Below are 24745 nucleotides of genomic sequence, written 5' to 3'. Positions count from 1 at the left end.
GCAATATGCGTGTGCTTTCATTGGTGCTTTCCTTTGTACTGGTGCATTTTTGTTTGTGTACAGTGTAAACAATCATGAAAGGGCTTGTATAATTTGTTCTTTAAGGTCGTTAATTGTCCTTGCCTTTGTGCCAAAATATGGAAAGTACTACAGTGTGCATTACTCAGCGCTACAGTTTTTTATACACTTACTATGTATATACCAGCTAGTAAAGCAGAGTTTGAAATTATGCATCTGTTTTAATCATTGCTCGAATACTGATTAAGTGTTCCCTTTGCTGTTTCATTCCCCTGTACATGCATGCATGCAGTTGTGTAGTTTCTATGAAATAGGCTTTTCTTTCTTCATCTACTTCTTCTTTCCATTTGCACCGTGGCACAGTTGGCAGTGTCCTCATCTTCGTCACCAAGAAGGCCAATGCAGAGGAGCTGGCAAACAATCTCAAAGCTCACGACCACAATGGTAAGTGCTGTTCATAACCGAGTAGTGAATTCTTTGTCAGAGAAGTTGGAACCCATGATTGCTTTCTGCTTGAAAAGACAGACACAACCCAAGCACATAAAGTAATTTTGGATTGCTACTAGCTAAAACAAAACCAGGCATTGTTGAGGTTGGGTCATTTGAATTTGGGAAAGGTGCCTGATGTTAGCCTGTGAAAAAAATTGTTTGTAAAGCTTCACTTAAAGTTATTCAAGCTGCTATTTGTGCATGCATGTTTATGTGTGTAAAACAGTGCTGCCTATATTTGCTTTATATTTACACTTCACTGTTTAAGCAGGTAGCAAGACTAGCTAAACATTTTGCTGAGTTTAGTTAGTGTGTTGGCCTTTTACTTCCACTTTCTTCACACTTCCTGGTACATCGACACTATAACATTTCAACCTTGTGTGCCTGTGAGAATGTGAACAAGTTGCAGTGAACTGCTCCCAGAATACAAAAGCACTTTCTTTTCCATATTTCAGTGGGTCTTCTACATGGAGACATGGAACAAAATGACAGAACCAAGGTGATTGCTTCTTTCAAGAAAAAGGAGTTTCCTATTCTTGTGGCTACAGATGTTGCTGGTAAGTTGTAACATTCTACCAAAAGATGTTCTTATTGCTGTTGTTCTAATTAAGATGTTAAGAACAATCTTGGGGTGTACAATTTATTTCCCAGAACATTCCTGCATTGAACTTAGAAAAATTGAGCAGAGGATTCTGGAATTCCTTGCAGTACCAGCTCTGTCATTTCAATATGCACTAGAGAGGATCTTTGTATTTAATTTCCAAATAAAGCACTTTGAGCTAGCAATAAAATAATCATAATTCTGCCAGATGCTTAGGGAGCTCTAAAAGAACTGCATATTATAAGAACAATGTGTTTCTCAATGAATGTAAGTGTCCATGTTTTTCTATGGTAACTACTTGTTTGTTCAGTGTTATTTTGGTTATAGTGTACTTTTTTGATGACCATGTGCCCACTCCTGTAATAATCCCTATCGGGATTGACAGTATTGTGAAATAAATGTTATACCTGCTAAAGTAGTTCACCTTGTTAGCTGTCATTTTTATCATCTGCTATGAGATTGCTAGTTTAATATAGTTTAACATTTAATCATCCTCTCGAATGCTTCGGTTTTGGCATCCTTCAACGTACAGGTATGGTACATAAAGCCATCCTAAGACGCATGTAATGAAACACATTAATGGCACTTAATTAAAATATCTTCTGCAGATATGTGCTGTAGTCAGCATCGTTCATACTGCTGGTAGATGAGAAATGTGATGTCTAGACTTTTGCTAATCATTGTCCTAGAATATTATATTAAATATTTATCAATTTTAATTTCTGCAAGCTGCACCACCACAGCATCTTGTGACATCCTTAATTAATGAACAAGTATAATAGCACATTTTCTCAAAGCCTTCCACAGGGGCATATCTTGGAAGTAAGTTCCACTTGAATATAATAGATAGATAAATAAATAAATAGAATGACGTGATATTCAACATAGCCTATTTTTTCCAGTTACACATATGAAGTTCCACTTTTCAACATAGCTTCCACCATATTTTTTTAAGCATATTCTATATGAGGTATGAGTACTTCGAGCCCCCAAATTGTAGAACAGTCCCATCCATGATGAAAGAAATGTTAACACGGAACCTTGGACCTCAACTTTAAAGGACATTAAAGGCATTAAGTCAGCATGGGCTGTTAAAATACCGTTCCGGAAACTTTGCAGCACTTGTTTCGTGCCAAGAAAAGACTTTAAGAGAATTGCATCTAAAGGGTCTGCATAACTTTCTTTTTTTTTTTTTTAGTCTGAATATTTTTAGCATACCTTTAGTGCATTTCAAATCGACCGCGCTCAAGCGGAAAGTGGTGATGTTGCATACGCCATCACTGTCCTTTACTGCCATCGACATTGGCATAGCCAGGGTGGGGGGGGGTCGATCTCCCCCTACCCCCCACTCCTGGTAGAAGCGAACCAGAAAATTGTCAAGCAAATATTTGGACAGCACTGGGAGGGAAAAGCAAGAAAAATAAGTTAAGAAAAAGGTTAATGAAACAGAGAAAGTTCTGTGGGAAAAAAGGGATGCAAACGAAATCAGCACTGGGAACATAATTCTAGGGGAAGCTCTTTGTTGTTTGAAGCTGGGACAGAAGTATTGCAAACTAAGACATACCGAGTCAAGTACCAAGGGATAGACACATTAGGCAGTGTGAGTGAAGAGGAGGAAAAAACAGATGAACACCTGATACCTTTCTGTAAAGGGCTTTGCCCTACATTTCGAAGCAATGGAGCTGATTTTTTTAGGGCATTAGGGCTTAGAGATAATGGAGGCAAAATAGACTTTAAGCAGGTAGAAATAATCCAACGAAGGCTATCTGATTGGTGTCTAACATCAAAGCCAGAGGGAAATTTCACCCTCCACTAAGTACAAATTATGTTATCTGTCATGGCTAGGTGGCTTGTGCTGTCACCCAATTTATAGTGTCAGCCTTATCCATCTATGCAGCCTTGAAGTCCACGCAGAAACATAAATATAGGAATGTAAGTGGCCGCCGCACTGTTCAACAACCCTGTGAATGTTGAAGAATGTGGCAGTGACTTAAAAGAATTTTAAGAGGGAGAATGGGGTGATAGATACAAGGAGAGGGGGGGTGTTGCACGCATAAAAGGCGACAAGGACGAAGTTGGCAGATAATTATGTACATAGGGAGAGCACCTCGTCGCTGCCCGATCACTCAACAATAGACAGCCTTGGCCAATTGCCTAGCTGAGGCTCACCTACCCCATCATACACGTGCTGCTTGCTACGGAGAGCTCATCCTAACTTAGAACTGAAGTTAAACAGTGTGAAAAAGACAAGGACACAAGGAAACAAATACCACAGACAAGCGCTGACTGCCAACTGGAAGTTTGTTTGAAGTTCACCGGACATTTATACCTTTTTCAGCATAGGCATGCGCACACCAGTCGCAAAAACATCTGCAAACCAGCAACATTATAATCTTTCATCCAAAAATGTTATTTCTTTTCCCGACAAGGCAAGAGAGGGAGTGCTTACACAATTATCTCCTTCCTTTCTAATGTGATAAGCCTCTACTATTTCCCTTTCCCTCTTACCTTTTCCTTTCCCTATGAATTATGTCTTTTCAAATATGGGGGTGCAGTCACACTTGTTACAGTGCCCAGCTAAATGACTCCCATAGCCATTCTTTAGTCATTTAGTCATTCTTTAGTAAATTGTGCAGTCTCGTTCAATAATAGACAGTCTTAGTTGAACATTGCTGATGGTACACTCCACTCACATTTCACTCACTGAGGCATTGCAGAGAACTGCATTTATTTCCCATTTTTGATTAGCTTGTCCCAGAGATTCAAGCGACATACAGTCATATCGGCTGCGAAACCAAGTGGACACATCGGCACATCCCACGGGACTGGCTCTACAGTGGTGTAAGGGTAGCATTCTGCCTTCTGTTGCCAGCATCACCATTTTGTGCATACACACTAGTGTTCTTGCTAAGTGGATGCTTGCAAATTCTTGCAATACATCGGTGTGCATGGAGCAGACCATAAACACTCAGCTAAAACTCTCTAACTTGGTTGCTTGTGGGTAGCAGGCTGCTGTACAATCAAATCTAGTTACTACAAACCTCACATTAACAAATTTCTCAAATTTACGAATATTTTTAAGATCCCCACCAGATTGCCTATGTCTTTATTGTAAAAATATTTCAAAACTACGAATTTCAATACAGTGCATATTTCAGAATAATACACATAGTTTATTTTCCCTCTTTATAACCGAGGAACATCAGTATTACGAATTCGGCTAAAAGTAACAGCGCCGCAACTCTCGTGTGAAACAGAAACCGCGAGTGCAGTAGCTGTCATCATCACCATAACGAGTGCCACCTGCTTCACCACAAACTTCACCAAGAACTTCACGACAAAGGTTTAGCGATGTCCACGCGAGGTCCAAAGATGAATGCATCTAGCGACGGCACCAAGAAGAAGTACCGAAAGCAGTTTTCGCTGCAGGACAAATTGGACGTATTGCAGGAAATCGACACAGAAAAAAAAGCAAATCAACCTGTGCAGACAGTGCAGCCTTGCCCCACCGACCGTCACGACAATTTTGAAAGACCAAGACAAGATTGTCAAGCTTCACCTGGAATTGCAACTCGCTCCTATGAGGGAACAGCTGGAACTGGGAAACTTTCAAAATGTGGACTAAGCTGTTCTCACGTGGTTCAAAGATGCCACACTGCAAGAAGTTCCCGTGTCCGGCCCAATTCTCCAAGAAAAAGCCCGCAAATTTGTTGGTGCACTTGAAATAACTGGGTTCGACGTCAGTACGGGTTGGCTTTTTTCCTTTCCGCCAAAGGAACGGAATAACTTGGCAGGTAGTCTCAAGTGAGGAAGAGGCTGCTGACAGAGAAGATGTGGATTCCTGGTGCAGTGATCGTTTTCTAGAGGTGGCTGAATCGCACTCTGAAGACAATATTTTCAATGTGGATGAGAACTCATGTTTTTATCAGCTCCTGCCAGACGTGAAGATGCACTTCAAAGGGCAGCAGTGTAAAGGAGGGAAGAAGTCGCATCTTCGCGTGACAGTCCTGCTCTGCTGCAATGCAACAGGCATGAAAAAAATTAAACCACTTGTCATCAGCAAATACACGAAGCCTCGCTGCATGAAAAATGTTGTGTCGTTACTGTACGACTACCCCGCCAATAAATGAGCCCGGATGACCAGAGAACTCTTTTCCGAGTGGCTCGTCGAACTCGACGACCAAATGAGGAGGGATGACCGCAGAATTCTACTGGTTGTCAAGAACTGCTCTGCTCACATTGTGAATGTTCGCTTGACGCGTGTTTGCTTGGAGTTTCTGCCACCAAACAACGTGTCCTTGCTGCAACCCTTAGACCAAGGCATTATAAAGAGTGTGAAAGCAGAATTTCGTAAGTGCCTTGTGCAGCGTTTGATTATCAACCTCCGCCTAAAGCAGCTGACTGCAATCAGTATTCGTCAGGCAGCGGAAATGCTCACAGGAGCTTGGGGGAACTTGGAGGTGTCCACCATTAGCAACTGCTGGCGAAAAGCAGGGCTTGTCAAAGTGCCTGTGCAGCTTGAAGATGACCTGGAGGCGACCGACATCAACCCAGGAGACCTGTGGACTGAGATTGCGGAACTGCTGCCCGCTGTCTCTTCCTTCGACGACTACGTAGAGAGTGACAGCACAGCACTAACGGCTGCGGACTTGACAACCTAAGAGATTAACTGCATTCGCAACGTCTCCAGTGACGATGACAACCCAAAGGAAGATGACTGTGGGTCGCCAAACACAGAAGATGAGATCTTGTGAAACATTGATGTTTTGGTGCACTTGAACAAAGCCCGCACCTCATCGCTTGGTGCAATGACGTACCTGATGAAGTGTTGCGCAAAGTGGAAGATGTAGGCGCATTCCTAATCGGTCGTACATGCTGCACGTGCCAGGAGAAAATCACTGATTTCTTCAATAAAGTAGCTTTGAAGTGAGTGAAACCTATTTATTTGAGAATATGCTTGTCTGCACACACATCTACGGCCAAGGTACATCATTTTCATTCCTAGGTTTGTCCACTGGCTTATAAGTTTTTCATTACAGTGATATTTAAAAATAACGAACACTTTTCGGAAGCCCTGCGTAGTTCGTTATATCGAGATTTGACTGTAGTAACCTTGAATATGGTAAATCAAATTACTGCTGCGAGTGCGCCATCTTGTCTTGAACAGGTAGGTATCTGTGGCTCCCACGTTGGCACCTCTGTGTCCAAAACGTACTTCCCTCTGTGTAAATATCCATATGCCTGTTCACATCTTCAGCAACACCACCATGGAAGCATCACTGTAAATAGAGCCAACCCCAAGACTGCCTTTCTTTCTTGGTGAAGCTATTCTGTTGCGACTTAAACCAGACCTGATGACTGTTGGCCACCATGGTAGCTTCTCTCTTATAGGCATGGCAAACTGCTGCTAAAGTTTATTGGAAATGCATTTCTTCGAGCTGTTATTTTCTCCTACTCGTGCAGCACGTGGTCTGGACATCCCCCATGTGAAGACTGTGGTGAACTATGACATCGCTCGTGACATCGACACCCACACGCACAGAGTTGGCAGGACTGGCCGTGCAGGTAACAAAAAACTTTTTTTCCTCACAGCTTTGCAAGCTTTCTGTTGCTTCTGTGCTGCATTTTGCCCATCATTTTCTTATGCACTTGTTTATTGTACTAAGCATTAGTTGCAACTAAAGTGAGAAGACTCTTAGGAAAAGTTCTTATACATGATAGTATGTTTAGATATAAGATTATTAATGTTTGCTTATATAATTTTAACTGCTTGTTCATACTTGAGGAAACAGCCTTAGTGCAATAGCATTATAAGCAGACCACATGCACTTTGTAAGTATTCGTCTGACGAAAAATATGGGCCAGTCTCAAAGGCAGTGCAGTCTAACAGCTTCTCAAAACGCTAGCTGTCACAAGGGAAAAATGCGAGAAACTGGTATGACGCACACGCCAGATGTTTCAGAAAGTGACTTTGGCATGAAAGAAGCACATGTGCAATCGTGGCCTAATGGTTGAAGCATTGGACTGCTTTGTTGGAAGAATGGTTCAATCTCACCATTGGTCAACCATTTCTATATGGCATTAACACGGACATGACCAGTTATTCAACAGAAAACTCGAGGTGGGTTGAGCACATGCAGGCCCCTCACAATGTGCATGAAATTGCAAGTTTGTAAGAGATACAAGGTATAGAAACATCACTGATTAATTTGAGAGTGCAAGGATTGCTCGTGTTGCACACATGTGTGCCTGTTGAGCCATTACAACCATCACATTTCGATTATCCTATCACATACTTAGAGAGTTAGTCGAGCTAAGTTCTGGTCTAAGTGTGTGTGTGTGTGTGTGTGTGTGTGTGTGTGTGTGTGTGTGTTTTTTTACAGCGAAGCTGTTTATGGCGAGGGTTCCATGCATTTTTCGTCTCCGTCAACAAATCTGCGAAAGCAAAAACTATCATCATCAGCAATGTCTCGTGCCACTGCTCACGTGTGCGTTGTCGTCGTCTTCTCCCACAGCCGGCTCCGTTGCCACTTATCATGCTAGCGTTCTCTCACTGCCTCTCCCTCTGCAAAGGCGCTGACAGCACTGGCCTACTTCCAGTCATTGGGGTGATTTCGATCTCAAATTCTTTGCCTCATTATATAGCTCATGCCTTCGTCGTCGTCTTCCACAGCTGACTCGGATTCCGCTCGTCATACTGGTGTTGCCATACTGCCCTCCCTCTGCGGAGGCGTTGATGGCACTGGGCCACTGCCAGTCAGTACAGTGATTTCGGTCTCCAATGTCAATTTCATTGCCTCAATATATCGCGAAATGAAAAACACAAATGTAGGTATATAACAAATGTACTATTATAACACGAATGAACGCAGATGTGTAAAAATTAATGTGTGTGCGTACCTTTCATCAAGATGACCACTGATCAAGACAATAAATGTGTTTGTACCTTTGTTCAGTATTCTGTGTCACCTCTTTGTTGTGTTCTGCACAGCTTCACTGGTCATCCACCTTCTTAGAGTGGTCTGGTTCACAATTTTTTTCTTAACTTTTTCCCCCCTTTTTCTCTTTTTTTTCATCAGCTCCTGGAGTTGTCTCATGCAGAGTTGCTTTCTGAAGTTTTGTGATAAATTATATTTTGAGCAGTGTGCTAAATAGGGTAACGAGATCATGAGCATAGATCAGAAGTGCACTTCATGTTGTGTCATTGTTTTCTGCATGCATTTCAATTAGTAAGTCAATTTTTAATGTCTTGCTAATGGGTGTTCTGTTTAGCCTTGTGCTTCAGCATGTTTAAGTTTAGAAGAGCTCGTCACTACCGGAGCTATAGCTAAGCCGAAACTCCTGTCTAGATTTGCTGAGCACTGCTCATTGCATTGTCTTCTCTTTTCTAGGTGAAAAAGGGGTGGCATACACACTGATCATGGACAAGGAGAAAGAGTTTGCTGGCCACCTCGTGCGTAACTTGGAAGGGGCCAGCCAGCACGTACCTCAGCAGCTGATGGACCTTGCCATGCAGGTGAGAACAGACGACAGTGACAGCTTTTCACTCTTAGTAGTTGGCTGTGTTTGCCAGACAAACAGGCCCTCATTGTGTCTGCTGAAAACAAGCACCAAGAACATTTGTACTGAGCATGTGAAAGTAAGAGGAACTACATGCAGTTATCGTAAAAACCCACATATTATATGGACTTGCATATAACACTAACGTTTTCATGATGATGAAGAATCAGACCGTGGCATGATGTTGAGTCACAAAATTAACTCTTTATTGAGCAAATGTGGGCCTACAAAAACAAGTTGCACTCAACAGAACGGTAGTGACGAACACGTGTGTCAATCATCGAAACCTGATCTGCGGGTCAAGCATGTTGGCTATTTATGCATTATGTGTCAAAAATTTCAGCATAACCGCTGGTGCTTGCATGCCTTCCAGAATGTACAACAATGTTCGCATCATGCATGCAGTCTGATTACACAAGGTCCGGCGATGGCTTAGACAATGGATAGAATCGGCAACAGCAGTCGAGAATATTCTGGCACATGCACGTCTTGCACTGAGCGATAACTAATTAACATTTGTTAACCAGCGAAATACAGTCACCGGAAAAAGATAAGCAAGTATCCATATCAATACGAAGCAAGATTTGTAGATAGTGAAAAGCCCAAGAATGTTGCGTCGGCATATGATACGAGTGAGACAAGCTCAGCAAAAACATTTATTTACATTGGACTTCGCGCTTCAGTAAGCATTGTCCTCAGTTGCACTGTCTTTAGACAGTTCTTTATCGAAGAGCCCTTCCCAGAGATAGTAGTCTTCTGCACCATCTAGTGCATTCGAAATGCCGCACTTCTTAAAAGTGCAACATGCAAGCTCCTCTGGGATACTTGCCTATACGTCCGCAATCCACTTGCACAGTGTGGCTGGCGATGCTTGCTTCAACCGTTGAGGATAATGGTACTGTAGCCATGCAGCAATAATGAAACCATAACTCTGAGCCCAGTTCCTGGCTGACATTTTGGTTTGGATCCACAGATAGTACAAGGCGGAAACTTCGGACACTCATAATAGGAAAAAATCCTCATATTATATGTGGATTTTTACAGTAACGTCATCTAGCCAGTGGTTGCAATTTTGTAACATGTCTCAGAGCTCCTGAATTGGAACAGGACTGTGAGAGGACTGTGAACAGGAACAGTGAGAGGAAGCCAGATGGGGGTGTCATGTGTTGTTATCCAACAAGAATTTGTCAGCATATTAATTTAATTATGGGGTTTTAAGTGCCAAAATGACGATCTGATTATGAGGTACACCGTAGTGAGGGACTGCAGATTAATTTTGACCACCCGGGGCTCTTTAACGTGCACCTGAATCTAAGTACACGGGCAATTTTGCATTGTGCCCCCATCGAAATATGGCCGCCGTGGCCGGGATTTTATCCCGCGACCTCGTGTTTATGCGAAACCATAGCCACTAAGTAACCCCCGACGAGTTGTCAGCATATTACTATCTCTCTTATAAAACAACACCCTGCAGTCTTCAATGCTATTCTGCCCTTGCTTGAGTACAGCAGTCCATTTTTGTACTGTGCTGTAGAAAAGGGCATCCAGCTGCCAGAATTGTCCTGTGCACTACCTTTTGGGGAATTTTTATGCAGCAGCTTTTGAAGGGTGTCTCACCCACAAAAGTAAGTTTGATGTCACAGTGGGGGTAGGTTGGCGTGCGTCTCGATTTCTGGCGCACGTCTCGGCCCTGGCTGCGCATGGCTGTAGAAGCAAGCGGCTGAGCGCATACGCAGCCTCGCACCCTGCTTTAGAGGTAATCTGCTGTGTGTGCTAATAGCGGGTGTGCCGAGACGACATGGCACAATCACTTTAAGCTGTCTTACCGTGCGTTTGGTATTGGAGGTTGCATAACGTCGAGTTTCGTTAGCCCGTTTGAGGGGGAGGCAGACAAAGCATTCGTTCCCCGCGGGGGCAAAGTGCACGCGAATGTGTGACTGGAGTCGCTTAATTCGTACTGCTGAGAAGATATCGTCGATGTAGTGGCATGAAACCATATCATTCATTGCTGACTCCAAAATTTATCAAGATGAATTGCTTTCTCACTGAAATTAGCTTTTTGTGATTGCCCGATAATTCGGAAAATTTTGCGGCCCTTTCCTGTATAAGGAAAATCGATTGGCAACTGCACTTATTTGCATAAAATGTCAACTTTCAATAGAACGAAATTTCGATATAGCGAAGCAAATTGCCGATTTTACTGACTTCACTATAGCGAGGTTTAACTGTATTTCAGCTGCAGTTAACACCTTCCGGGTCAAGAATTCCATAACCACACATGCTTTCAAGCTGTCCGTATTGGTTTGATTGCTTGTATTAGCGCTAGTAAGATCTTGATGAGGGCTAGTTGGGTTATATTTAAAGCTGAGGTTGAACAGTGCGAATGAAACAGGGACACAAGGAAACAAATATGGTATTTACTTGCATAATGATAGCACTTTTTCGTCAAAGAAATTGACAGAAATTCAAAGGTGCGATCATTACGTGGATTAAATTTTCCACGAAAAGAAAAAAAAAATTTTTTTCATCCCCCATTTGCTACGAGATGACAACAGATCAGCAAACAGCCGGCTGCCGCTGTAACAGTGTGGGACACCAAAACAAAAATGGCAGCTGACGGAGCAAGCCAAACGTGCCAAACGCAATTTTTTTCTTTTCACGAGTACATTGTGCACATTGAAACAGTTTCTTCTATATCAATAATGAATAATATCGTTAATATCGGCAAGTCTGTGGCAATATCGTAGCCATGTCCACTTTGAGGGGACAGAAACAGCGATGGGCACGCTTAGCTGCCAGTGGCATAGAAACACATGGCGGGCATGCTGCGAAAACTGCGGCATTTGTCTTCACTACTATCCTAATACAGCACGTTTCTGCTAAGGGTGGGCAAATATCTTAGCTGTGTTACAAGCGTCGGCAGATAAATAGGGTACACTTCTAATGTAGCAGTGTAAACGTGTCTACTATTGTTGCCGCTCGCGATTTGTTGCATGCCCACGAGTACAGACGAGAGGAACCGAAAGGCACCTTTTTCTGTTGTTGTTGTTGTTGTTGACTACAACCATTATAAAGCCTACAAATATTAAAGGCAAGGAAAGTTTGATTCTAGCTTCTTTTTTCTTTTCATGGAAGTGCGGAAAGTGATGAAAGGAATGAAATGGGGCATCTGCTTAAGAATCTGTTTGGTGCGTGCAGACCGCTTGGTATGTCTTGAAGAGTCGTTCATATAGCATTTGACAGATAGCAAGCGCTATCATAATTAGCTAGACTTGGCACACGACATATCACTGCGGCAAGTTTGGGGTGCGATCATTATGCGGCAAAGAAAAAAATCAAATTTTGACGACAAAATTCAGGGGTGCGATCATTATGCGAGTGCGATCATTATGCAAGTAAATATGGTACCACAGACAAGCGCAGTGTTAGCACCTACCAGAGGCTGGCACAATCATCCTGCGCACCACCAGTCTATTAAATATTGTGGAGTGATTTTTGAAGGATGCCTCACACGTAAATCAAGGTTAGGCCGATATCTTCAGTAGAGCCCTCATATATTCAAATTAAAACAGTACTCAGGGTTTGTTTCCTTTCACTTCTGAACACCATCTTTTTCATTCATTTGTTTACAGTTCACACCTTGTCAAATTTACGAACAAGCAGAAAGCCTGTCGTTATGTCGTGAAGTACTTTTAATGTTTGCATTAGGCTGTGAAGTATGAGTAGGAGTTATTATTGCGCCATGACCATTATATGTACAAAGCAGTAATTTCTGGATTGGAATATTTTTCGTTTTTACAGAGCCAGTGGTTCAAGAAATCGCGTTTCAAACAAGGCAGTGGCAAGAAACTCAACGTGGGAGGCCATGGACTTGGTTTCAGAACAAGGGAGCGGCCAGGCCTTGGCTGCGCCAACAGTGTGAGTGTGTTTGCTTCTCAGACAGAAGGCACCATGCCTCTGTTATGTGTGAAAATAGAAGATCAAAGTGTGGCAACTTATTCCATGCTCATCTGAAAAAGCATTGTGGCATGCCTGCACATCGCATTGGCCATTGTCTAACAGTGACCAAAATGTTGGATGCCAGAGACAACTTGCCTCAAATTTCCAGACGTGATACGCATAAACTGTCTGTGTTGAAAAGTGCTGCCATGATCAAAGTTGCTGCTATGCAATTTTTATGCATGCATTCACTTTTAATAATAAGGAGAGGTGGTTAATGACACAGTGTTCTTAACTCTGTCCATTTCATGTGGCTGCCAAGTTTAATGACTAACTCCACACCAAAATGTGCGGAGTTTTAACACAGTTTCTTTTTTGCCACCTGTGGCTGTTAATCTCCTAAAATTGAATGTGGTTGAAATGGCACATTCATAAAGCAATTTGCAAGCATCCTGCAGTGAAGTTGCACAGTGATAAGAACTTGACCGACACTATGACCTGCTTCCTAAACTACTCTGATATTGCTTGTCTTCTAGATATCACTCAAAGGTAGCAAACTGCAAGTCTTTACTTGGGTGAGCACACATTAGTTGTCTCTGCACTACCAGGATTCCCAACATGTCACAAGACAGACTGCCAGCAACCAGCAGTAGTCACACGTGACCTGTGCAGTATAGGTTGCTGTATTGTGTGATAGTGAAACTTCGTTAAACCGTAGTTGGCCGGAGCTCAGGAAAAGTATGTACTAAACGGTATTACTGCTTAACAGAAATAGCACAAGATCACCCACTTACCTGTCTAAAACGGAACTCGGAGAGAGTGCGATGAAAGGGCAAAAACATGCAGGATTTATTCACTTCATGCAACAAAAGTCTTATTTTTGTTTGATGCTACGGTGGCCTTGCAGCGACAACAGCAGCCTCAATCTTACTGAAGCTGCGAGCCAGCTTTTCAGCTAGTCCTCTCTTCTCGGCAAACACTCGCATGGCAGAGTCTTCATTGGCATTGTATATTCTTTGTGCATGGGCGCGGTAGCGCTGCAGAAGTCGTAGGATGCCTTCTTCATAGGGCACAATGCTTCCTGCAAGATGCCCCGAACACTAATAACAACATTTTTTTGCCGGCAGGTTCCTAATTTGCTCGGGAATCAATTAATCATGGAATAGTACGCAGAAATGTAATTTTGTTTGCTAACCTCTCCATGTAAAACTGTACATTTTTTTAGACATTTTCTGTTCCCTGCCTATCCGAACAGAGTGGTGGACTCCAGAGGCAGGCTCCTGCAGCTGGACCTATGTCTGGGCTGGGCAGCTATACTGCAAGTGTACTCTCAGGACCGAGGTTTGTGGCTGCTTCAGGAAACAAGACTTCCTCTGACATTAGTGCCAGCAGTAATGTGACCTCATTCAGCTCCATGCCTCGCCATGGGGCTGGTCCTCAGACAGACAGGCTGTCCTCCATGCGGGCAGCTTTCCAGGTAAGCACCTTTTCTTTCTCCAGAATTTTTGCACAACGACTAACTTTGCTTTTACTACATGTCAGTAAAATAGATTGGATCACATATGGCAGGCATTTCGAAATCATGAATGGGAATTTACCACTGTCATTAAAAACAAAGGTGTACAGTCATTGCATTCACCGGTACAATAAAGCTTCATTAATCTGGAAAATTTGGTAATTCGGACTTGTCGCCTGGTCTCAGCAGGCCATATGCATTATTTCATGCAATCAAATTCTTGTTAATTCAGATGTATTTGGCCGTGCATCACTTAATTTGGACAACCCTCAAAGTTCGGCAAGCAGCTGAAATGTGCGACGCAATACAGCAATAATGGTGCTAGCGAACAACCAAAACAAAGCGATAGAGTCCACATCGCCATAGTGATAAGCTAAAATCGTATGTGAATGACAGCAATGCTGGAAAGCTTTCTTTCTCTTTGTGTCTTTGAAGCCTTTATTGTTGCGTTTAATGTTGTGCATAACACTACGTTGGCCGTGAGCCCTGTAACTGCTTATTCGCCATCTATGATCGCGTGAGTAGCCACCACAGTTTCACTCGCAGCGGTACTGCCAAGCAGTAGTTTCGTTTTGACTCTGTACATGCGTGTGCCCCGTTGCCTTCAGAACTGTGTAATCTCCATTCATGATTGTGTTCATAGTGAACGTGGTTTTGTCCACATTTGTTGCAGCAAACGGTAGTTTCATTTTGACTCGATGCAAAATTGTCCACTATGAAGAGCACCATCTACATCTCGATGTACAGATGATCTGTTGGCAACAAGCTCACTGGCAAAGAAATAATTGCAATCTCTGCACAGTTGTGAAAAGCGTGTCTCATGTGAAGACATGCGCCGCAGCCTCGCTGCAAAGGAAGCCGCGAGGCCTTTGCCACTGCCAGTGCTAATCAGTCATGAGATGACGAGAATTGCAGCTTCCGCACTGCTTTTGTGCAAAATAGAAACAGGATTTGCTGATTCATTCAGTAAATAAAAGTGTGTTGACGTAATCGTTTATTTATTGTTTTCTTCATACCCGCAATAATTCGACATTCGCTTAATTCTGAAATCCTTTTTCTTTTTTTGGTCTCATGAAATCCGAATTAACAAGGTTTGTACTGTGCTCACATATGGAGCAGAACCTTGGAGTTTAACAATGAAGCTTGAGAACAAGTTAAGGACGGCACAAAGAGCGAGGGAACAAATAATGTTAGGCATAATGTAAAGAGACAGGAAGAGAGCAATGTGGGTCAGTGAGCAAACAGGTGTAGTCGATTTTTTACATGACGTTAAGAAGGAAGAATGGAGCTGGGCAGGCTGTCTAATGTGTAGGGCAGATAACTGGTGGACCATTAATGTTACAGATTAGGTGTCAAGGGAAGGGAAGCACTGTCAAGAACGGCAGAAAATTAGGTGAGGTGATGAAATTTAAAAGGTGGTAGCATGATAAAGCGTGCAGTGGTGGTGGGAGAATGGGGTGCAGTTGAGCTTGTGGCTCCTCCAAGCCAAGCCAAGTCATGGCTGCGCATGGCTGTCAGCACTGCATCTAGGAATCCCCAAATTACTTTCTTCATTATCTTGTTGCAGACATCTCATTTATTAAATAGTATGAATCATTTAGTACATTTTACAGCAATATTCTCAAGGCAGTCAAGCCAGCTGAACCGTGTGTAAGGAATGCATGTCTAACCAATTCTTACTGACATACTTTACTGCAGTGTTCTTTTGGCTTTTAAACCAAACAACCCAAGACATTCTGGTACAATACAGAATGTAATGCACCCAGTTGTGGCTGCAGGTATTGCATATCAGTAAATACAAGATTAATATTGGAACTGCAATACATCTTCGGATTGCATTAATTATGGAGCAACGTTTATGTCAGTTGTAATAAACTTTGTAGCTGTGTGCAAAATTTGTGTTGCTCTAGCTACAGTGGTTACTGCATGGGCCTTGCATTTCTCGTTTAAATGTATATGCAAGATTCCTAATGAAGCAAAGCGTATATAACTAAAATTTTGTTGTTTCAGATACCAGCATTTGCCTTTATGTTCATTTTTGTTGTAAAATTCAGAAATGTCACGGTTTCCTACATACAGCTATGTGTTGACTCGCAACACATTGCATGCAATGACCTTCTGTGCATTGTATTTTACAGGCTCAGTACAAGTCTCAGTTCACAGCAGCTACAGACACTTCGTGGAAGCTCGGACTGCCACGTTCACCACCCCGTCGACCACCTTCGCCACCACGCCACACACCGTTCACTCCTCCTGTTCCATTTGCCGTACCTTCGCCAGTGCATTTCACGTCACCAGCCTCCAAGACCGAGGCACATCGAGATTCACAAGGGAATGACTCGAGCACTCGTCCTCATTCTCAGGACAGTTTGAGCCAGCCTAGATCTTTTGGCACTGACTCTCTGCAGCAACAAGGACAGCAGCCGAGTGGCACATCTAAAGAGGAAAGGCGGAAGAACAGGAAGTCACGCTGGGATTGTTAGGTCGACACCTTTCTTTCTTTTTTTTTTTTTTTTCAGTGGTGTGATATACTTCAAAGACCATTTTAAATAGCTTACCATACATATTCCTTCATATACTGTGCACGTATGCTTGATACGGAAAGCCAGAAAAGGAGAAGACGAGAACTGCACCACCATTATGGCTTCGCTCATCTGTGTGGCAGAGCTTGGTTCTAATCATGTCGCATTTCTAATGTCATATAATATTTAGCGACACGGTATGTTTCATGAACTTCACATTGCCTTCTTTTTTTGTTTGTAGATTTACTCATTGTGCATTCACCAGTTGTTGCTATACCCCAAAAATAAACATTTAAAATATCATGCAGTTTGCAGTCTGACTTCATAGTAACTACATTGCTGCACTATCATTGCAGCAAAACTGTTTGCAGTCTGGTCCTGTCAGTATCTACTTTCAATAAAGTTTTCCAACTTCCAATGAACTTCTAAAGCATAAGCCACTGGCAATCTGCCAGCCACAATGACCAACGCCAAAGTTGGAGTGACCGGCAATTTGCCAGCCACTCAATGCATGACTGGCTTCTGGCTATATTTAATAGGTGGCACCATATTGCAGGTTATTTTTTAGTTATTTTGGGTTTCTTACACTAGATGGATATATTTGTCTACACTTTCAGCAGGAGTTTGTAAAAAGATGGAAAACTTCCTGCTCACTAGACTCTGCTCTGTTGTAGCCGTTGCAAGCGGAGTATGAGGCTCAAAAAAAAAAACGTACAGGCTTCCAAGCGGGCTCATTTTTTTCAGCACATACCACCGAAAACTGTTAAGCAGCACCATTCGACACAGTGCTTGAGTTTTGAGGGCCAAGTTCGAAAGTCCAAGAGGAGTTCAGAGTGCAAAAATGCAAAAGTACGCTCTGTGTTCCTGCACATTTGAAACTTTTCTGTTCTAACCTTCTAGTTTTGTTTTGTTTTATGCATCTGATGTGGAAGGCTTTTGTGAATGAAATAAATCAGATAATTTGTATATACGATGCCTGTAGCAGATCTTAGAGTAATTTTCCTACAACAAGGAACACACTCAACGAAGCAAGAAAATGTGCCATGGAACACTAGGTGCGGTGGAGCGCTGAACGGGCAGAAGTGAAGGGGATAACAGCGCATGCCCCTACGCATTCAGGTTCAAGGTGCTGGTACAAAGTATATTCAATGAAGGCGGCTCAGCTGTTTAATTTCATGTGGTCACTCCCTTTAAACTGATGTTAAAGCTCGGTTGCAGTTTATGACCTCAATTTAACAAACTTGCAGCCAAAAGCTTTCAAATGCATCAAATTAAGGTTGTGATTTCCTTATTGTTTTGCTTTATGAAATGCTGTAGTAATAACACCAGGTCAGACAGTGTTTCTTGAATGCAGAAAAGCACTGTGTTTGCTGGCACATAAACATTATGTACCAGCATGACACATTCCCACGGAAGCTATGGACCCCTGAACTAAAGGCGCCTACCGCACAAGCAGAAAGACACCTGCTTGTCCTTTTATTTTAAAAAAAATTAAATTATAGGATTTTACGTGCCAAAACCACTTTCTGATTATGAGGCACGCCGTAGTGGAGTACTCCGGAAATTTCGACCACCTGGGGTTCTTTAACGTGCACCTAAATCTAAGTACACGGGTGTTTTCGCATTTAGCCCCCATCGAAATGCGGCCGCCGTGGCCGGGATTCGATCCCGCGACCTCGTGCTCAGCAGCACGAGGTCGCGAGATTTTTTTTTTTTTTTTAAATGTTTCTCCTCCTCCTATTGTAGCTGTGAAAGGGAGTAGGATAGGGAGACGGGTAAAAGAAATAAGTTTTAATGTATATGGTCAAAAAGCTGTTTCATCAGTGATGGTATTATTTGTGTAATAACTAATGCAGTCTGCGTAATAACTGTGGTCGGTGGATAAGTAGTGCAACTGGTCGCGCTGCGATAACGTGACAGCCTGAGCTTTGAGCGGCTACTTTCACAAGATTCCATGTGACTCATGTTATCTCTGAAAGTGATTGCTCAAAAACATCATCCCTGCTGACATTCCCTCAAGTACATCCATAAAGTTTTACGATGTGCATGCGAGTCTTCTTTTAATCAGATGAGCAGGTTTCAGGCGAAATGACCTCTTGTCCAAATCATGGCCGCGTTTTTGTAACAAGTCCTTCCATTCGATTCTATGCCACTCTTACTTGCTGCAGTCCACGGGTGGCTGATCCCATAGATAACACGGACAGAGTGTCGATCTGACCAGCTATCACCACTGACAAAGCGCGAAAACGAATGGCATCTTAAAAGGCATCGCTGCGGTGGCATCGCTGCATCATTATGGCCATGGCTATCAGCACGCCTCAAAATTGTTCCCATCGGTGGTTTCTATATTGTTCGTGATGAAGCTTTTGCAGTGATAAGTTTATTTAGGCACGCTATTGTCACAAACTTGCGCCACAGATTTACTCTTTGGGCCATTCAAAAAACAATTGCAGTTTCGCTTTCAGTTTCGTTTTTGTTCAGCCCTCTAGTGGCGTTTGTTGTTTGAAAGGAAATAGGTGGCGCGAGCGCTGCATTCAACATCCGTTGCTGCACATGGCAGAATACAGCAACGCGCACTTTCGCTCGTTGGTTGCGCGTTAATAATGCTTTCCCTAACCATTAGAGAGCTTGCTGCGCATTTTAGGAGCAAAAGATATTCACCGTTGGAAGTATGTTCGGCCTGTCTAAAAGATATCAAAGCAACCAGCTATCTGAACGCCTTTGTAACGGTGTTATCTGAGAGTGCCCAAGAGCAAGCAAAGGAGAGCCACGAACGGTTGGCCGAGAATGCACCGTTAGGGCCCTTGGATGGCGTTCCAATTGCTGTGAAAGACAACTTCTGCATTTCTGGTGTAAGGACAACATGTGGATCGCGAATGCTCGCCAATTTTCACCCACCTTACACTGCGACTGTCGTCGAGCGTCTCCGAAAACAAGGCGCGGTCATCCTTGGCAAGACGAACATGGATGAGTTTGGAATGGGCTCCGGTGCCACTGATTCCACTTTTGGACCGACTAGGAATCCTTGGAAGTACCTGGGTAAGAACGCGTTGGATGAGTGGTATATTGCTGGGGGCAGTTCGGGCGGCAGTGCCGTCTCTGTGGCGGCGGGTTGTGCTTTTGCTGCTTTGGGCTCTGACACTGGTGGTTCCACGCGCAACCCAGCGTCACGGTGCGGCGTTATCGGACTGAAACCCACGTATGGAGCACTTTCTCGGCATGGACTCGTCCCGCTAACAAACTCCATGGACGTCCCTGGCATATTAACGAAAACAGTCGACGATGCCGCCTTGTTGTTTAATGTTATGGCTGGCGTCGACGAAAACGACTCCACTTGTGTGCATCTTCCAGAGCACGCGCGGAATCTGGAGTTGGACGACGAGCCCTCTCTTTCCGGCGTCCGAGTTGGCGTTCCAAGGGAGTACCACTGTCCCGGCATGGCGCCCGAAGTAGTAGATACTTGGCGCTACGTGGCCGATAAATTGGATTCTCTAGGCGCCGTTGTATCCTCGGTGTCATTACCGCACTCACAGTATTCAACAGAGTGTTACTCGGTGCTCAACTGTTGCGAGGTGGCATCGAACTTCGCTCGTTACGACGGTCTCGAGTACGGGCACCGCGCCGACATCGACTCTTCAACGGAAGCCCTGTACGCATCCTCGAGACACGAAGGATTTAACGAAGTCGTTCGAAGCCGAATACTGGCTGGAAACTTTTTCCTGCTGCGAAGAAACTACGACAAGTACTTTATGAAAGCTCTGCAAGTGCGTCGCTTGATATGCGATGACTTCAAGAGGGTGTTCGAATCTGGTGTTCAACTAATTTTAACGCCAGTAACTCTCACCGAAGCGCCTAAGTATTCAGGCTGGGCACTTAAGGACAACAGGGAAAGAGTTTCTGTTGAAGACTTTTGCACACAACCAGTCAACATGGCTGGGCTTCCTGCAGTCAGCCTGCCCTGTCGCCTCTCACATATTGGTCTCCCGCTGAGCCTGCAGCTCATTGCTCCCAGATTTGCAGAACGGGACCTGCTGTCTGCTGCTAAGAGACTGGAGCTAGAGCTTCAGTTTCCCCGGCTCGACTTGCACCTCCACGGATGCAGCCAGAGTAGGAATGCTGCATCAGGATCAGTTTTATAATTGAGTCCCTCTCCTGTGTAATTACGTTCAATGAATCTTAGAAAAAGGATTCCAGGAGCAGTCACGGGCCCACCAATGAAGCTCCAATCACCAATTCTCGCTTGCTATTCTCTCCTGTATCATACATTTTTTTAATGTTGTATGGTGCACAATAGCCGTTTGCAAATTGAATGTAAGGGGATGTTTCCTCTTTTTGGCAATTTGTGGAGCTTTACGAAAGGATTCAAGCACACTCCAGTTACCTTAGAAAATATACATGTGGATTGGTTCACACTTGTGAGTTGTGTCAAGATTACTGAATTAGAAAAAAGCTGACATTTAGGCACATCTTTGTGATAGGTTGTATTGTTGCTATTAACTCCTAAGGCAACACAGCTTTTGATGTCAAATGCATATGAGCAGGACAGCACCATTATATATACATGCAACTTAGCACCAATCTTATCACATGCAGTGTGATATGGCAGCATCACCATATTTGTGTACATGGATTCCTGTAGGACAGGTTGCATTCTGGTTACATGTCATAACTGCTTTTGAAAATTGGCCTCTTCCAGCTCTGTGTATAGTTTCCTTTTAATGCATTCTTGAACTACACAAGTTGTATTCATAATAGATGGGCTATGCAGTGTGACAAACGTAACACGGCAGTGTGTTTCCAAGAGACTGTTGCCCTGGTCTAATGGTCTGGCATAACAGAACCATGTCTTCACAGTTTAGCTCCATGACCCAAAATGCAAAATATTGTAGCTTTTTTGTTCACTGCAGTACATGTGTTCCTCTAGTACTTGTACATTAACCCATTGGCTTCCAAAGTTGCCAAATTGCCGGGCATAATGAGAATTGGGGCCATACTGCCATAAACCGGCGATTTGCCCAGTGGGTGGCATTGTTGGTTTAAGGAGCCATTCATAGATAGGGGAACGGGGCAGCTAGCATAAAATGAACTAATTTAGAATTGTCATCAATAAATGCAACTTGGTCTTCACTTCAAGGAGGTTAGATTTTAAAATTATTTTTGGTTTATATTTGGGGTAGGTTTGTGCATGGTGCAGCACGTGTTCTGTCACATTTATGCCCCGAAGCAGCGCAGTGGGCACATTTTCCACATCCTATTCCACTGGATCCATCATGGCAGTGCAAAAAGCAGAAAAGGAAAGGTGCAAGTGAGAGTGTCAAAAGTGCATTGTTGCTCCCCACATGCCCAAGTGTTCCAAGCTTTTCCACTCACAAATGAATCTGCAAATGGCAGTTAGGTTTCTGAACTGAAAACTGCTGCATTATATTGTAAACGAAACATTTATTTGCATTTTTGCAGCGTTAATTAGTTTAGTGTACTACGTAACGAGCACGGCAATGGGAATTCACCTGGTGTCATGCTCGTTAAGGAAAGCAGAAGCCGATAAGCGTCAGCCCCTCTTTGCGCCCTCGAAGGTGCTTTGCCTTTTCTTGCAGTGCAGGCGTGCATGTGCACGCGACAGAGAGAGATAGTGTGTGTGTTAGAAAATAACCGTCCTGTTAACATGCTGCCAGGAGGCAGGCATCACTGGCAATGGGTTTTAGCAACGGAGACACTCTCTCCCTCTGCCTCTTGTAGCGTACCCAATAGGTCTCATACCGGAGCAGCGAGACGTTGGGGCCTGCCTCCTTTCTTTGCGGCATTGCACCTTCCACAAATGGATTATTAGTTATGTGAGTGACATAACACACACTGTGAAGAGGCATTTGTGCATGTGACCGTGGCTATCTGGCTGGGAATGATCTTCCATGAGAGGGAAGGCGCTGCGTTTCGTTTGAAAGTTCAGCTATTTCTGCTTAATATATATATAGCTTTAAAGGGCAACTCCGGCATTTTTTAACTATATTAGGATATTGTCATTTTCAAATGACATTGACAGTCCTGTCACCGGTAGGGTGGTTCAACTTGCTAAGAAATACATCAGTGATTTTAAGTAACCAATAAATGAGATACAAAAACCGTAATGGGTAGCTATTTCGTGTTAAGTCGCAATGAGTTGACATCAGTTGCCACACTACCATGATGTAAACACGCAGAATGCGTGGTAAACACTCTGGACACATGATGCTCACGCCAAGGAAGCAAAGCTCATGTCTCCTGACAACACGGGGAGCTTTTACAGATCTTCCGAACTAGACGGGCGATTTCAGTGACAGTTGCAGTGTAGTCTCCGACTTCACAAAGCAAGTTTGTCAGTAGAAAGTCGAGAACGCAACTAATCTTTAAAATTCAATCTCAGGAAAACTAAATGACTTGCAGCCATATTGTTCGGCACATATAATCGGAGTGCAAAAGAGAATGTAAATGCAATATTTGATTGTGATAGCAATCATATGGACACTCCAGGCGCATTCTGCCGTCGGCGTCGCCGTGATGTTCCGAATGAGTGAAGGCGTGTGAGGGTGAGCCAACGAACGCGGTTGTCTCGCGTGCGCGAGCAAGGAACACGGTCTGGATACGTGCCCTCTCCTGTCGCCCGCGAGGCAGCGGGGTCAGGTGAGGGAGGAGGGGCGTTCTCTGGCGGCTGCTAGGGTGCCTCGATGTCCTCCTCGCCCGCCGCTCCGTACAGAGCGGAGACAACCGCGGCGTCTACTACGGTGTTCGCCACGCGAATCGCGGGCGCCGCAGGGACGCGTTGTCGGCGCTCGTGTGTCTTGAAAGCTATCTATGACGTGGCCAAAGTGCGCGTAGTGCCGGTAGCTTCGTATGCGCTGTGTTTTCTACGTTTCGTTCGCGTTGATGCGAGAGATGCATGAAGGTCAATTCGCTTGCTGCTGCCGCGATTCCTCACTCCAGGATTTTGACAGCGAGTTTCTGCGCTCATCGAGCGAGATGTGCTTGTGCGCGCGTGACACCGTGCTGTTTACTTTAGTTAAAGCACGTTGGCGGGCTAGTTGGTTTGAATCCATAATAGAATGTGTAAGCGCGACTGAACAAGGACGATAGAAGCAGACACACGGTTATATATTCTATCACAGTTAGTAAGCGAATGTTTACAAGTTTATACGGCCGATAAAACTACTATCCGTACTTCGTACAGCTATCTACTAATTCGCTATTGCAATCGGTTGTTCGCCTTTCGGGCGGAACTGCGATTTTTTTTATTAAAATCGGTGGACATCGAAAAGACGCCCGAGTTGCCCCTTAAGGGCCCCGTGTCGCAGCAATTCTGGTGTCGGCAGCGGTGACGTTGTTCGTATGGGCGAAACCTCCCCGAATCACGCATCCTGATCCACGCAGGCCCTCCGCGTGGTGCATATACGCGTTGCAACTAATTTAATTTCTCAAAGCAAGATGCGTCAGAAAATTCGTAAAATGCTACCAATACACAACCTCCGGACATGATAGCGTCGGATTGTAATTTGAATATACGAGAAAACATAATTCTATTGCGCGGGAACTCAAACACAAACCCCTTTTTGAACTGCTGTTTGAGGCCTTAGTAGGAGCAGCGCGCGCTTTTCCTTTTTCATCCGAGAAGAAAGCGAGCGCTTTCAGGCGTTTTTCCCGCGCCATTTTCGATGCAATGAATGAATACGCGCCGTAGTGTGCGTAGTATGCGGTTTCTGTGGTGGCGGTAGCTTTCGTCGGGAGTGCGTAGTTAAGAGCAGGGCGCTTCCTCGGCACTGTTTGTACTCTTCGTCGTGGGTTGCTGTGCCTGTGGTTGCTGTAATCGCTTCAATGAAGAAAAATGGCTTTTTACGCTGCCGCCCGGCAAGCGTGACGTGGTGCGAAGAAAGATACGGATGCACCGGATCGGTCGCGCAAACTTTGACGGGCCGCCGTCCGCGCGCCTTTGTGAGGTAAGTAGGTTTCTAAATCACACGGTGTATCCGAGGTATTCATTCCCCAAGCTTCCACACCGCGCGATGCTACCATGGATGTGCGCTCGTTGGTTGGGCACCATGTCGACGCAGTTTTTCTTCCTTGAGCAGTAGTGCG

The 24745-nt window shown here is 44.0% G+C and overlaps 2 protein-coding genes across 2 annotated transcripts in view; both read left to right on the top strand.

Moving 5' to 3' along the window:
• The window catches only part of LOC142571684 (ATP-dependent RNA helicase DDX42-like), a 36865-nt gene extending 19917 nt beyond the window's left edge, over window positions 1-16948 (top strand). Inside the window, exons 13-19 of the mRNA XM_075680217.1 lie at window positions 382-462; window positions 963-1064; window positions 6572-6673; window positions 8500-8624; window positions 12470-12586; window positions 13863-14084; window positions 16262-16948. Of these exons, the coding sequence (XP_075536332.1) occupies window positions 382-462; window positions 963-1064; window positions 6572-6673; window positions 8500-8624; window positions 12470-12586; window positions 13863-14084; window positions 16262-16606 (1094 nt within the window). The 3' untranslated portion in view covers window positions 16607-16948. The remainder of the gene's footprint in view (window positions 1-381; window positions 463-962; window positions 1065-6571; window positions 6674-8499; window positions 8625-12469; window positions 12587-13862; window positions 14085-16261) is intronic.
• A 2249-nt stretch (window positions 16949-19197) lies between these two features.
• On the top strand, window positions 19198-21057 carry GatA (glutamyl-tRNA(Gln) amidotransferase subunit A, mitochondrial). Its single transcript, XM_075680216.1, has one exon. The coding sequence runs from the start codon at window positions 19249-19251 to the stop codon at window positions 20782-20784; it is 1536 nt and encodes a 511-aa protein (XP_075536331.1). The 5' UTR covers window positions 19198-19248; the 3' UTR covers window positions 20785-21057.
• The last annotated feature ends 3688 nt before the right edge of the window (window positions 21058-24745 follow it).

The sequence above is a fragment of the Dermacentor variabilis genome, chromosome 2 (genome assembly GCF_050947875.1).
Source record: "Dermacentor variabilis isolate Ectoservices chromosome 2, ASM5094787v1, whole genome shotgun sequence".
Classification (NCBI taxonomy): domain Eukaryota; kingdom Metazoa; phylum Arthropoda; class Arachnida; order Ixodida; family Ixodidae; genus Dermacentor; species Dermacentor variabilis.
The sequence above is the reverse complement of the archived record's forward strand: the minus strand, read 5'-3'. Positions and strand labels throughout refer to the sequence as shown.